Genomic DNA, 13133 nt, shown 5'->3' with positions numbered 1-13133 from the left:
AGGATATAAAACTTGCCGATTGGCCCGATACTGCCAATTGTTAATTTCATAAAATCAAAAAGAGAAGGACATATAAATCCATTAATTTGCTGTTCTTTAAAAATATATTAATAACTTATAAGTATTTAATAAATCTCTCTCTATTATGAGAAATGATTGTACAAAAGATTCGAAGTTCTTTGTAGTAAATTTATATAATTGGTTTCTGTTACATTATATATAATTTAAAACTTACTATTAATAGAATAAATATAATTTATGTCAGAATTAACGGTGATCCTTCGGAAGGTGGTAGCTCTCTAGTCTCTTGAGCTTCCACGATTCTACTTCGTATTATATTTCCCTCTGCATCCGTTTCATCAATCGATATTAAAATATTCGAAATCACAGGCATTGATTTTACTTCGTAATTCTTTGCTTCTAATTTCGCTTCGACTCCGGTTTCTTCACAGTCGTCACCTTTATCGCCCAAATCTTCGTATACCTTTAAAATAAATAATTAGATTTATTTATTTGCTATTCTATTATCTTTTGTATCTTCTGCAGACATTTGTTTAAACTCGATAAAACATAGTACCTCCACCTGTGGAACATCGGAAGTTTTATTCAGTCTAATATTGTATTTTTTATCTTGAGTTTTGGACTGTGTAGTTGAAGGATTGGTTTCCTCATCGACAGCTTCGTATCTGACCATTTGCAATCTATAACATCCGTCTTCGTCGTGGGTATACTGAAATCTTATATGTCCACTGGGTAATTGGAATCTATGCGCTTCGATCAAATGCTTGGTTAGTCTATAACTTTTTCTGTATTTTATTGGGCATTCGTGACAGCAATACCACCGTATTTGCATGCCGTGCACTCGTTCTATATGCCTTAAAATACGAAATATATCATTTTTAGTCTATTCACTTATAGTTAACCCTTAGCATTCGAATGGAATTGTTTACATTATTGGGTATGTTGATATCTAATCAGTTAAGTATTGTATGAGGTATCATATTCTAGGCTGGAAGAAATGTTAAGGGTTAAATGTTCAATTATTTGTATTGTCTTCGAAAGAGAAAACTTCATTACCTATCAAGAGTATATGCACCCTTACATGTATATGGACACCCATCAAAATGACATGAAAAGTTGGGTCCACTCGTATGAACCGACATATGCGAATCCAAATCTTGTTGAGATTTTGCAGCATGACTACAAAGTTGACAGGGAAAGCTTCTGGTAGAAACATGCCGGTATCGTACATGTTTGGCTAAACTTGCTGGTGTTTCACAGCTCATATCGCAAAGACTGCATTTATAATTGAAAACATGCATTCTCATATGATCTTTCAAGATTCCTTCGGTTGGATAAAATTTATTGCAGTGTGAACACTGGAATCCCTGCACTATTAATGAATTTTAATGTAGAACTTCTTTTATTGATATTGGTCGATTTTTTATAAATAATATTACAGTAATTCTTCAATCGAAGTCCCAAGTCCCAACACCCGTGTTTTGAACGGACTTCAGTAGCGTAGAGAGGCTTTTTTTATGACTGCGTCTACCGCGCCAACTGCGCCGAGCCGAACATAGAGCAGGATAGAATGAAATAGGATCGCGTGGCCGAAGCGTGTCGCCGTCGCCGTCGCCGTCGCCGACACAGTTTAAAGGCCCGTGCGTCATCACCAAAGTTGTATCTTCTTTATTTTCCATTATTTTTTAATGAAACTTTCACCAACATATTCGTGGCATTTTTCTAATGCAAAATGATACCAAATACGATATAATTTCAACTGTATTTAGTGGTTTAATCGACGATGAAAGTTTCGAACGCAACGAAGAAGAGCATATGGGAAAGAAAGAGACGCGGCCGGTATAGTTCAAATGCCCGCGTTGTCGCTGTCCTTCCTTGCTTCCGAAACTTTCACCGTCGATTAAACCACTAAATACAGTTGAAATTTATATCGTGTTTGGTGTCATTTTAATCAGAGAAATGCCAGGAATAAGCTAGTAAAAGTCCCATAAAACAATAATGAAAATTAAGAAGTTTAAGAATTCGATTCACTCGAGTCAATGTGTGGTGTTCACACCGATATATCCGAGCCGAGATCAATCATCGCCGCCCTACGGCTCGGCGCGGCGCAGCGTTGGCCGGCAGTGGAGTGAGTAGGCACTGGACTTCGATTAGATAGGCGACCCAGGACTTCGATTGAAGAATTACTGTACATAGTCTATAAAGAAATTGTAAAAGTAAGGCTATTAAGAGAATTAGTTTTAAAAAGAGAAAATTATTCTTTTATATGAAAATTTGTTAGTCATTGCTAGACTGCGGATCTTTATGCATTTATGGCTTCTGAAAATTTGAAAAAAATTAATACGATTATTATTTATTCCAGACCTGCGAAGGCTACTATGTATGTACCACTAAAAGTAGGATTTTATTTGATTCTTCAAAATTCGTCTACAAAAATGGCAAATTGCATAAACATCCACAGTCTAGTTATTACATTACGATATAAACATGCAGAACTTTGAATGTATGGGAAATTTTAAATTATACTTTACCATCAATTGGAATTTGCCGTTTACAATGTACATGAAATTTCGTATTGGAAGCAAACGTAGCCCCACAATCAGGACAGGCAACCATTTTCTCCTTTGTATGACGTCTTATATGATCCCTTAATTTATATAAACTAGGATAGAAGCTTCCACAACCGGTCCATTTGCATTCTAAACCACCTTCAATTTTATTGCCCCTTGGGTTTTCTTCGATATGAGCAGCTACATGATATAAATACAGCTGATAATTCCTATAATATTTTAAACATTCCTCCCAGCGACAAAGCAGAGGTGTTGGTAGATCCACAACATTCTTCCATTCTGAATCTCTGTGGCATTTCTATGATAAAAGTTTACATTTTAGACGTTTGGATTTCTTTTCGAGGTAATAAATTATGTACAGGGTGAGTCACCTAACGTTTATACCTCAAATATCTTTGTTGTTTTCAAAGATACATTAAATGTCTCGAGTCTTAATTTTAATGTCTCAATTTTTTATATCGAGATATCAAGTCACCTTCATTTTTCTTTAAATGGAACCACCCATTTTTAACACGTTCCGTGTCGAGCTGTTTCTGCTCGATTTTTCGAATGTGTTGCTTCGTCCGTAAACAAGACATTAGAAAAACATAAACAATTTTGATGCAATCTCCATTGACAAAAATAAATTCAATTTTGAAAATCACCTCCGTATAATTCGTGTCTGGTCAGAATTCGTATTACACTACTTTGGCTAATGCCTAGTTCTCTGGCAATTTTTCACATATTCGCATGTGGATCGACAGCCATAGCTGCTAAAATATTAATTTCATTGTTTTCAGTCGTGAGTTTACTCATTCTTACATCTACACCTGCAGTATATCTAAACGACTTGTAGATATTAAGCCCTCAAATTACGCACTCGAGTGGTGACTCAGAGTCACCACTAATAGTTGTTCCACCATTATTCAAAGTATTGTTTACATTATTAAATATATTGGGATCTAATCAATTACTGAACATTTAAGTATTGTATGAGGTATTTATCAATTTCTTACCCATAAAATACAAAAAAAAGAATCATATACAGGGTGTTCGCGATAATTTGTACAAGCGTTTCTTTTGTAAACAATAAACACAAGAAAAAACCGAAGAGGAGGAAGTTGTAGTACATTTGCCCAAAATGCATATTTTCACGTTATCTTAGAGTTAGACTCTACGTGTCGTAGGTCGACGTTGCTCGCTTCCGCAATAGTGGGTTCTTTACGAGTTTCCTCCCGCGTTGCTGTCTCGATGACGGAACAGTCTGTGTCGGTGTTCACTGGTTCCGACTCTTCGATTTTCACGCGGACATCTTCGGTTTTCACGCAGACGTCTTCGGTTTTCACGCAGACATCTTCGGTTTTCACGCAGACATCTTCGGTTTTCGCGCAGACATCTTCGGTTTTCACGCGGACATCTTCGGTGGATTTGACGAGCATTTCTTGTCGCGCCTTTTTTGCTGCTACTGCTTGCCTCCTTCTAAAAGTACATAACACAAAAAGACGTCGACACCATCTACCGATGTCGTTGGTTATCAATTTTTTATATATATTACTTAAAAAAATATACCTACCTTTCCCTCATAATTGTTCTTGTACTGTATTTTCTAGCGGAAAGACGAAGTCTTTTTGTTGTTGGGTTCCCTTTTGCATGCCGGCTCGACACGGATGATACACAATCTTTCTGACTCGCAATTTTTTTCATTGCAATAGAATTGGAATAGAATAGGATAGAATAGAAATAATATAAAATAATAATAAATAAAAATCGTGCTTTGTATGATTACTGTTAGACAAAGACGAACTGAAGGTTCCAACTTTCCTTAGCAACCGTCGCGTCGGCAGCATGCTGCCTGTGTCACCAGTGCTTCGATTGTGCACACCTTTTCTCGCGTATGCGCGGCGATTTCAGCCTCAGTAACGTAAGCTTCTCGATAAAATGGGGTTCCTTGAGCATCCCGCAGAATTTAAAAAAATTTATGTGATTTGATTCTGAAAAATGAATGTATAACAAGTGTATTTGTGTATATTTTGTAACTCGTAGGACACATCCTGGAGTCTGTTTGTCCGGTAAGATTATTTCGGTACATTCGATACGAAACGATACGAAAAGGTGTGCACAATCGAAGCACTGCCTGTCACGAGCAATCCATCCGAACTTATTGTTAGTTAGACGTTAGACCATATATGTATACTAATATGCTTAATAGACCCGGCATAGGTATAAATAGTATGTGTATACGACATACGAAAGCCGAGAGTTCAGTGAGGCAAAGATCGTGGTAAAGTGTGACTCACACACAGTGCTTCGATTGTGGACACCTTACAGTAACGTGTCCGCTATTGGCTCGCAGAGCGGCTAGAGCCCTGAGGCAGCTACATTGGCGGGAATGTACCAAAATAATCTTACCGGACAAAAAGACTCCACGACGTGTCCTACGAGTTACAAAATATACACAAATACACTTGTTATACATTCATTTTTCAGAATCAAATCATATAAATTTTTTTAAATTTTGCGGGGTGCTCAAGGAACCCCATTTTATCGAGAAGCTTACGTTACTGAGGCTGAAATCGCCGCGCATGCGAGAGAAAAGGTGTGTCCACAATCGAAGCACTGCTCACACACAAGATGAGTCTTTAGATAATTTCAAAATGGCTGAAACGGCAGACCGACGCATCGCAAACCCCATAACTGTCTACATATATGTATAGATTGTCTACATTCTACATCGATTGCAAGAAATAGAAACTAAATTCAATATTATTTCTTCCCTTAATGATTGTAATAGGGCAGAAATCATATATTGAATCAAATGTAATCAAATATTGCTAGTAAAATATACTACAACTTCCTCCTCTCTACGTTTTTTTTTCTAATGTTTACCGTTTACGAAAACAACGCTGGTACAAATTATCGCGAACACTCTGTATAGAATGGAATTATTCTAGGTCGGAAAAAATATTTAACTTTCGAGTTCAAATAGCTTCCGCGAGTACAAAGAGTTAATAAAAGTCTACCGAGAACGAGTGTTTCGCTTGTGGTACCTTTTTTCATAAAGCATTCGGACCTGCACTGCATTTTGTCCACATTCATAGTAAACCGTCATCATATCACACCTTTCAATCATTGAATAAGACACAATAAAATCTTGTTACATACTCGAACCTTAATATGTTTGTCTCACTCGTTATAAATATATTCTGCTTTCGTATTTTAAATCTTATATGTTTTCTCTGTCTGTGACCTTGAATGACCTTGAATAATTATAGTCACTGAATTCGTGAAGGGTGGTTCCATTTAAAAAAATGAACGTGACCTTGATTTCTCTTAAAAGAATGATATAAAACAAACATTTTTTAGTATCGTGCGAGCCTCATTTTATCATTTACCTTTGTTCTCAAGACATTTAACGCATGTTTGAAAACAACAAAGATATTCGAGGTACAAACGTTAGGTGACTCACCCTGCATACGATTAACCCCTTGCCATACCATTTTCTTTACAGTTACAGTGATTAAAATATCTACCTCGAAAAATTTAGTAGGGAAAAGGAAATCTATATTTTTTGTATGGCTACATTTATCTTAATGCATAAATATTCATTACAAACGAATCAAATCTGATTTCATCTAAAACGAAACAGGTATAGGTTTTGCACTCCAAATTCACTCTGTTGCAAGCGAAGTTCAACCTTATGCAAATCAATTTCACACACACAATCATAAAGAATATTTAAAATTCATTCATTTAGATTAAATTATATATTTATTTAGACACACGTAACATTACTGCGAGGGAAACGTAACACTTGATACGCTTCTATAAATACGTATGTTCTTTCATTTTTTAAATTTTGTTAATCAGAAAATGGCTACAACGAATATACATGTCTAGACAGTTTTCACACATTACACAGTTAACGAATTGGTAATTACTAGACTGTGGATTTTATGCATTTATGGCCAAAATAGGTATGTACAATTTAAAGCAGTGAACATATTAAAAAGATTTAAGGAGATCAGTGTATTAGCTGTTTCTTGCAATTGATTGAATAAGTGTTTGATATACATCTTTGCAATGAATAAAATTTTGAATTTCCTAACAGTTAATTTACATTTGATTTCATTTAGAAAAACTTACTTCAAAATACTTAATTGCAAAAGGGTGCTTTGACTTGCAAAAGTAAATTCGGAGTGCAAAACCTGTAACATTCATATATGTTGGACTATGTTCAAATCTTCACGACGAGTCTGACTCGTTAAAACACGGCAAGGGGTTTAGACGATTAGACAAAAGTTATTTTATGATTTCTTACGGGCAGTTTAATTCTGACGCGAATATTTGATCCGATACACTTCAACTTCGTGTGGTATGCATGATAATTCACGTGTCTCGAAATCTCATCGGGATCTTCGTTTTCGTAAAAACAACCATTCCATTGACAGACATAAGCTTCACCGCCTTTTTCGTTAGTACGTATTCCTAAACCTGACACATGTTCAGCCACGTGTTTCACAAATCTCTCGACATGATTTGTTTCGTATTCGCAGTCGGTCCATTCACAAGAAAGATGAAAAACTTCGCGTTTCAATGGCAAACCGACTCTTTTTCTTTTCGCACCGCATTCCGATACGGAATCGAACACGGAATCAGTATTACAACTCTCATTGTCGTCCGTTTGTTTTCTTTTGTGTTGTACTTCATCGGTATACGTAAAATTTTGTTGAGATTCTACCCATTCGGTACACCGTTGTTGTACGTCGTTGCTTGTTATTAATTTGTTCACAAATTCAGCCATCTTCATCAAGCTCAATATTTATCAGAAATTCATAGTTTTCGATTTATGGATACATATATGTATACATGCTTTAAACGATATAAATACATAAATATATTGTAAATATATGTATTCGCCATTGCATTATTACATATTCTTTTTTATCACAACAATAACATAAACTTGGAAATTGTCGAATCTCAAACAGTTGTCTAAATATTTAGCTCGTATCTTCCACCTTAGATCACTTTTATCAATGCTTATGTTTAATACTTGGGTTTAAACACATAACCTGCTTAATAATTGAATATCGTTTCAAATATATATTAATAGAAAGTATTGTATTTACTCAGGTTCTTGATATTTCAGTACTGAACGTTGAAATGTTTGCACTGAAGCAAGGATTGAAATTATCGGCCACCACAGCGGGAACGAAACGCACAGTTCTTCCTTCACAAACATCACTACAGAAACACTTCGGCGAACAGAAAAGATGCTCTACAATTTATGCACTTTCTTCTGGTTGTTTCACGGTTTTCTATATTATTGAAATAGTACAGGTTTTATCGTGGAATCACACGAAACGGTTTCATTACTCTTCTGTATTTACAACGTACAACAAGTAATTTAGCATTCCGCCAATTCCATTTGCGCATGCGCGCCGAAAGTTTGAAAATATTTCAAGACGTTTATCGTTGATCGTACATAGAAAACTATCGGAAGTCGTATATTTCTAACACTGATTTTACAGAAAAATATTTTTTAAATAATCTGTGAAAGAGATAGAATTATATTGAAATACATATTCTTTAAATATACATATAATATTAATATTCTTATTCCGACTGATTTCTGGAAATAATAAAACAGAATCGTAGAACATAAAGTAATTGCAAACAAATGATAGATACTTTTATTTCTTCATCAAATTTTATATGTCTTTATTAATATTTTCATGTAAATGAAATGTCAAAGTTTCAAGATTTGTAAAACATTTTAAACGAGTTGAATTTTTCATTTAACAGGATATGGAAAATGTGGAGTAGCGGTAATTCGGATATCTGGTCCAGATGCATCATTTGCTTTAAAAAAGATGACTAAAATGTCAAATTTGAAACCTAGGACGGCTCTTCTGAGAAAGATACATGATCCAGAAACAAAGGAATGCTTAGACAAAGGCCTGTGTCTTTGGTTTCCAGGTATGTATTATTATTTGTATTTGGTTCTTCCTTTATTTATTTAAGTCGTATTTTTTAGTTAAAAACAAATATAAGTTCCAGAAATATAAATTACAACAAAGTTTGAGAGCTATATTTAATATAATTAGTAAACAAAATTGTTTAAAATAAGTAGGAGTCAAGGAACTGTCCTTTGAAGTAAATTTCAAATGAAACACTTAAAATAGTAGGGGTTGTTCGCAACAAAATTGAAAAATAATTCAGAGTTCAAAGAGTTTAACAATAAAGAAAGATTTCAGGACATCTGTATAGTATTGAATAGATGTGAATTTGACTGGCACCTCGGGCGTCTCCACTCCGAGGGTTAATGAATAATAATTAGACTGTGGATCTTTATGCAAAATAAAAAATGTTTGCATTGACTGCAAGATATGGGAGCGAAATAACAATTTTTTTTCTTTTTATGATTGTATGAAACTGAAACTAATACACCGATGTCCTTAAATCTTTTAAATATAATCTCTGCTTTAAATTGTGTCTAATAATAATAAATTTCAGAACCCAATTCATTTACCGGAGAGGATTCCGTAGAATTTCATGTTCACGGAGGTCCTGCAGTAGTAACGTCAGTACTTGAAGCTCTTTCAAAATTGCATTTTCAAGTTGCACCTCCTGGAGAATTTACAAAAAGAGCTTTCTTAAATGGAAAGGTAGACTTAACCGAAGCGGAGGGTATAGGAGATCTAATTGATGCGGTAACTGAAAAACAACGCAAACAGGTGTTGAATATGTTACATATATAAAAATTACTAATAATTTGCTACATTACAATTCAACGTAGCAATTATACTAGAATTTTATTTCCGTTAGTACAACATGTTTATTACTTGTGTGTAACAGGCTTCTAGTCAGGCTAGCGGTTCCCTTCGGCTTCTATACGACTCCTGGAGGGTGATTCTTTTAAACTCACTTGCTAGCTTAGAGGGTTATATCGACTTCTCCGAAGAGCACAGTTTTGAGAATAATATCTTGGAGAATACGAAAACAACATTGGAGAATTTATACGCAGAGGTCGAACAACATTTATCCGACGGAAGAAAAGGAGAAATTCTAAGAACTGGAGTACGTGTTGCAATTTTGGGAGAAACGAATGTAGGGAAGAGCAGCCTTTTGAATCTACTTTCTAGAAAGAATGCAGCCATTGTAACATCTTCTCCAGGAACAACAAGAGATGTTATAGAATTAACAGTAAATGTCTGCGGTTATTCAACGATTCTTACAGATACTGCAGGAATCAGGAACAACCCGGAGAATGAAATAGAAGAGGAAGGCATTAGAAGAGCAAAAGAGTGCACGAAAATGGCAGATCTTATTATATGTTTAATAAGTGCAGATATAGATTTTACATGTTCTCGCGAGAAGTTCATAGAGCGTTATAAGAATTTTTTAGAAATAAAAACAGACAATATTCTTATGGTAATTAATAAAGCGGATTTGCTGGAAGAGAAGGAAAAACAGGAATGGAAAAGACACGATGTTATTACAATTTCATGTAAAACACAGGAGGGATTGCAACAACTGACAAATGCATTGGGGGAACGTTGCAAAGAAATGTAAATATCTATTTATTAAATATAAACTCGTAGCACACTACTATCTATAGCAGATATACTAACTGGATAGACGAGATATGATAATAACACGAGATAAGATATAATAATGAAAAAATCTTTATTAAAAAATTCCATACACAGATGTAACATTTATTTTTTTAAACTTTTTACTTTCAGATGCGGTGATCCATCCGAAGAAAATCCTGTGATTAGTCGTACAAGATACAGGAATCACTTAACAAATGTTAGAAAATACATTGGGGCTTATTTAAAAAAGACAGAAATGCAAAATTATGACATGGCTATATCTTTACAGGATATTAGGTATGCAGCGAAGGAACTAGGAAAAATAACAGGTTCCATTAGCAACGAGGACGTTCTTGATATTATTTTTAAAAAATTTTGTGTCGGAAAATAAGAATAACTTCAGATATGAAATAATTTATAAAAGTCTAAATAGAGAGAGGAAAATATAATTACAAACAGTACCTTAACACCAATAATAATTTATTTGACCATATACCTTAGCATTCTTCTCTCGTGTAACACAAAAATATATATGAAAAAACTCTTACTAAATATTTAGCTATCAACTTTCTTTCGATTTATTTTTATCTGTTTCCAAATGCGTTATATCAACTTCATCCAAGTTTATATTCTGATCCTTCATAGCTTGCTAGAATACAAAATAATTATATCAAATCGCTTGTATCCTTTTCCTATTTCAGGATTAAATACTAAATAAAACATAAAACTGTTTATAAGTATTGAAGCTTAAATGAAGCTGAAAATATCTCCGTTGTTTTTAGTAATACAAAAAAAGGTTTGGTTCAATGGGGTAATTATTGTGACGGAGACGTTTTTTTCTCTAGATGAAAAGAAGGTCAACATATTATACATGATTGAATCTGTCTTCTCATTAGCTATAATGCCACACTAATCAAAATACGTCGTTCTATTTAAAAAACCGACGATGACCTTGAAATATCGGAAAATATGACCTGGAGAAAAAAAAACTTCTCCATCACAATAATTGCCCCATTGAACCAAACATTTTCTGTCTGAAACATTTTCTTGTATTACTAAAAGTAACGGAGATATTTTCGGTGTAAGTCTTAGGTGCCTCACCCTGTATAATAGATTGAAATGAATTATATTTTGTATATAAAAACATTTGACACACGTGATTTCGTAATGTTGCTTTTGAGGTTAATAAACTGTCAAACATTGTAACATTTTTAAAGATTTCGGCAACGTTTACTTCTTTATTTGACTTTTATTTTAAAATGATAAAGAATCATTATTATCGTTCCTTTGTTTGTCAAGATAGTAATAGCATAAAACTTGCATGATTTCAGAAATAATAAAATCTTGCAAATCACGTAATGAACTATTACTTTTTTCTCATATCTAATGAGAAGCTATTCAAGTAGAGTTCTCAATATTTGAAAATGTTAGGAAATTATTAGTATGAGCTTTGCTATATATCAGACTTACCGCGACACACGCAGTATAAACTTTAAGTAAAGATGAACACTCGCTATCGTCATAAACGCCATGCAAAAACTTTTCAGAGAACCAAACGTTAAAGCAGTGATCGTATTTCGCTTTTAAGTCTTTGCAAGCTTCCATCATTTATAATTGCGTTTATTTCTACCGAGACTTTTTAACTCTTTTCACCGTGTCATTCACATGTGCACTTGTTAGCTCGAACATCAGTGAAACCAACACTCTTATTTTTCAAGTACTTTTACAAATTTGATGTATTTGATAATAAACCACGGCAGAAAAATGAATTTTTCAATCTGTTTACTTTGTAAATCAATAATATTATTTGAATTGCTTCGAGTGAATTCAATATATAAGAAGTAAATACAAATCAATAATTTCGATGTAAGAAATGAGTCAAAATAGTGATCATTTAAATTAATATTTGTGGTAGAAAGGAGAGAAAAATTCGTGAATAGAAAATGTAATTAGCAATTTCATTTAAAACACAATTTACAACATTGAGATAGAATATTTTGATTAATTGAAAATTTTATTTTAAAAATTTGTTATTATTTACTTTCGGAGAATTTCGAATTAAAAAATTCAGTTATGCATATGAATTTAAGAATCAGTGAGTAGTAAGAGTAGAAAGATTTTAATTACCTGTAAACATTGTTTGTATTCATTGAAATAATTTGAACACATTGAATCGTCGTAAACTCCTTTTAGAAATTTTTCAGAAAACCAAAGCTTGAAACAGTTGTCGTACTCCCTCTTCAGGTGAGTACAAGGTCCTGCGATGCTATTCATTTATCTTTCGAGGGTGCCACTAATTTAATAAGAACAATTATATCTGAACGATTTCCTGTTATTTAAAAAGAAATTGTACTTGTAATAATATTGCTCGTACTTCATGAATTATGAGTATATAAAAACATATTTTTTCAATGTATATAAATTATAAACTACGATTTGATGTGAAATTGAACATTATTTAAATCGATTATTTGAATTGTTTTTGAGTTTTGTTTATACATTCTATACATGTATGAAATTGCATACAATATTTCTGTCGATTACAATCGATTAATCGAACTGCGTTCATCGTCAAGTGTGTTCACGAGCATAGCACGATATTAATTTTACTAAATTTCTTTTTATCGAACGAGTTATCATTTAATAACTAAACATTTTAACTGGAGAAAAAATAGATATTACTTACGTTTGAGTGTTCGTTCAAAAAATGAAATAAAAAATGTGTTATCGTAGTGATGGCAATAAAAGTTATTTTGTGGTTATGGTAACGAATACTTTGCACTTTGCACCAGTTAGTCAGTGGGTGATGGTTCTCAACTTTGTTTTTCCGAAAATATTCTAGAATATTATGAACAGTCGAACAGTCGAAACATATAGGGAATTTCATGGATCACGATAATTGAACCAGAATTTATGGTGTTCGTGCGACAAATATTGAAGAAAATCAAATCTTTCTATGTGTATT

At 33.5% G+C, this 13133-nt stretch overlaps 4 protein-coding genes across 8 annotated transcripts; 1 reads left to right on the top strand and 3 right to left on the bottom strand.

Moving 5' to 3' along the window:
• Positions 1-175: 175 nt before the first annotated feature.
• Positions 176-7731, bottom strand: Hinfp (Histone H4 transcription factor). Its single transcript, XM_076428407.1, has 5 exons — positions 6889-7731; positions 2553-2889; positions 1078-1393; positions 578-875; positions 176-484 (listed from the first exon to the last, which is right to left on the bottom strand). The coding sequence occupies exons 1-5, from the start codon at positions 7375-7377 to the stop codon at positions 257-259; spliced, it is 1668 nt and encodes a 555-aa protein (XP_076284522.1). The 5' UTR covers positions 7378-7731; the 3' UTR covers positions 176-256.
• LOC143211035 (uncharacterized) lies at positions 3374-4277 on the bottom strand. Its single transcript, XM_076428442.1, has 2 exons — positions 4144-4277; positions 3374-4049 (listed from the first exon to the last, which is right to left on the bottom strand). The coding sequence occupies exons 1-2, from the start codon at positions 4272-4274 to the stop codon at positions 3722-3724; spliced, it is 459 nt and encodes a 152-aa protein (XP_076284557.1). The 5' UTR covers positions 4275-4277; the 3' UTR covers positions 3374-3721.
• LOC143211018 (5-taurinomethyluridine-[tRNA] synthase subunit GTPB3, mitochondrial) lies at positions 4386-10559 on the top strand. 3 transcript variants are annotated; one of them, XM_076428410.1, is made up of 6 exons: positions 4386-4639; positions 7720-7872; positions 8376-8549; positions 9087-9307; positions 9429-10141; positions 10319-10559. In XM_076428410.1, exons 1-6 carry the CDS (start codon positions 4573-4575, stop codon positions 10557-10559), a joined length of 1569 nt encoding a protein of 522 aa, XP_076284525.1. In that variant the 5' UTR covers positions 4386-4572. The 3 variants fall into 3 exon arrangements, with proteins under 3 accessions (XP_076284525.1, XP_076284527.1, XP_076284528.1); XM_076428412.1 differs by lacking the exon at positions 4386-4639 and adding an exon at positions 5146-6544; XM_076428413.1 differs by lacking the exon at positions 4386-4639 and having other exon boundaries at positions 7838-7972.
• On the bottom strand, positions 10236-13004 carry LOC143211038 (TP53-regulated inhibitor of apoptosis 1-A). 3 transcript variants are annotated; one of them, XM_076428443.1, is made up of 3 exons: positions 12855-13004; positions 12296-12497; positions 10236-10817 (listed from the first exon to the last, which is right to left on the bottom strand). In XM_076428443.1, exons 2-3 carry the CDS (start codon positions 12440-12442, stop codon positions 10731-10733), a joined length of 234 nt encoding a protein of 77 aa, XP_076284558.1. In that variant the 5' UTR covers positions 12443-12497; positions 12855-13004; the 3' UTR covers positions 10236-10730. The 3 variants fall into 3 exon arrangements, with proteins under 3 accessions (XP_076284558.1, XP_076284559.1, XP_076284560.1); XM_076428444.1 differs by having other exon boundaries at positions 12296-12461; positions 12855-12993; XM_076428445.1 differs by lacking the exons at positions 12296-12497; positions 12855-13004 and adding an exon at positions 11639-12216.
• Between the last annotated feature and the right edge of the window lie 129 nt (positions 13005-13133).

The sequence above is a fragment of the Lasioglossum baleicum genome, chromosome 7 (assembly GCF_051020765.1).
Source record: "Lasioglossum baleicum chromosome 7, iyLasBale1, whole genome shotgun sequence".
NCBI classification, from domain to species: Eukaryota; Metazoa; Arthropoda; class Insecta; order Hymenoptera; family Halictidae; genus Lasioglossum; species Lasioglossum baleicum.
The sequence above is the reverse complement of the archived record's forward strand: the minus strand, read 5'-3'. Positions and strand labels throughout refer to the sequence as shown.

Bases quoted from the DNA above. Each gene is read 5' to 3' on its own strand.
- LOC143211035 (XM_076428442.1), bottom strand. From the start codon at position 4,274: ATGAAAAAAATTGCGAGTCAGAAAGATTGTGTATCATCCGTGTCGAGC. The intron at 4,050-4,143 runs GTAGGTATATTT...ATGTACTTTTAG, and splicing joins AGAACAATTATGAGGGAAAG to AAGGAGGCAAGCAGTAGCAG.
- LOC143211018 (XM_076428410.1), top strand. From the start codon at position 4,573: ATGTATAACAAGTGTATTTGTGTATATTTTGTAACTCGTAGGACACAT. The intron at 4,640-7,719 runs GTAAGATTATTT...TTGATATTTCAG, and splicing joins TCCTGGAGTCTGTTTGTCCG to TACTGAACGTTGAAATGTTT. The intron at 10,142-10,318 runs GTAAATATCTAT...TTTTACTTTCAG, and splicing joins GGGGAACGTTGCAAAGAAAT to ATGCGGTGATCCATCCGAAG.
- Hinfp (XM_076428407.1), bottom strand. From the start codon at position 7,377: ATGAAGATGGCTGAATTTGTGAACAAATTAATAACAAGCAACGACGTA. The intron at 1,394-2,552 runs GTAAAGTATAAT...ATTCATTAATAG, and splicing joins ACGGCAAATTCCAATTGATG to TGCAGGGATTCCAGTGTTCA. The intron at 485-577 runs GTACTATGTTTT...TTTATTTTAAAG, and splicing joins CCGATGTTCCACAGGTGGAG to GTATACGAAGATTTGGGCGA.
- LOC143211038 (XM_076428443.1), bottom strand. From the start codon at position 12,442: ATGAATAGCATCGCAGGACCTTGTACTCACCTGAAGAGGGAGTACGAC. The intron at 10,818-12,295 runs GTAATTAAAATC...TTTGTATTCTAG, and splicing joins AATACAAACAATGTTTACAG to CAAGCTATGAAGGATCAGAA.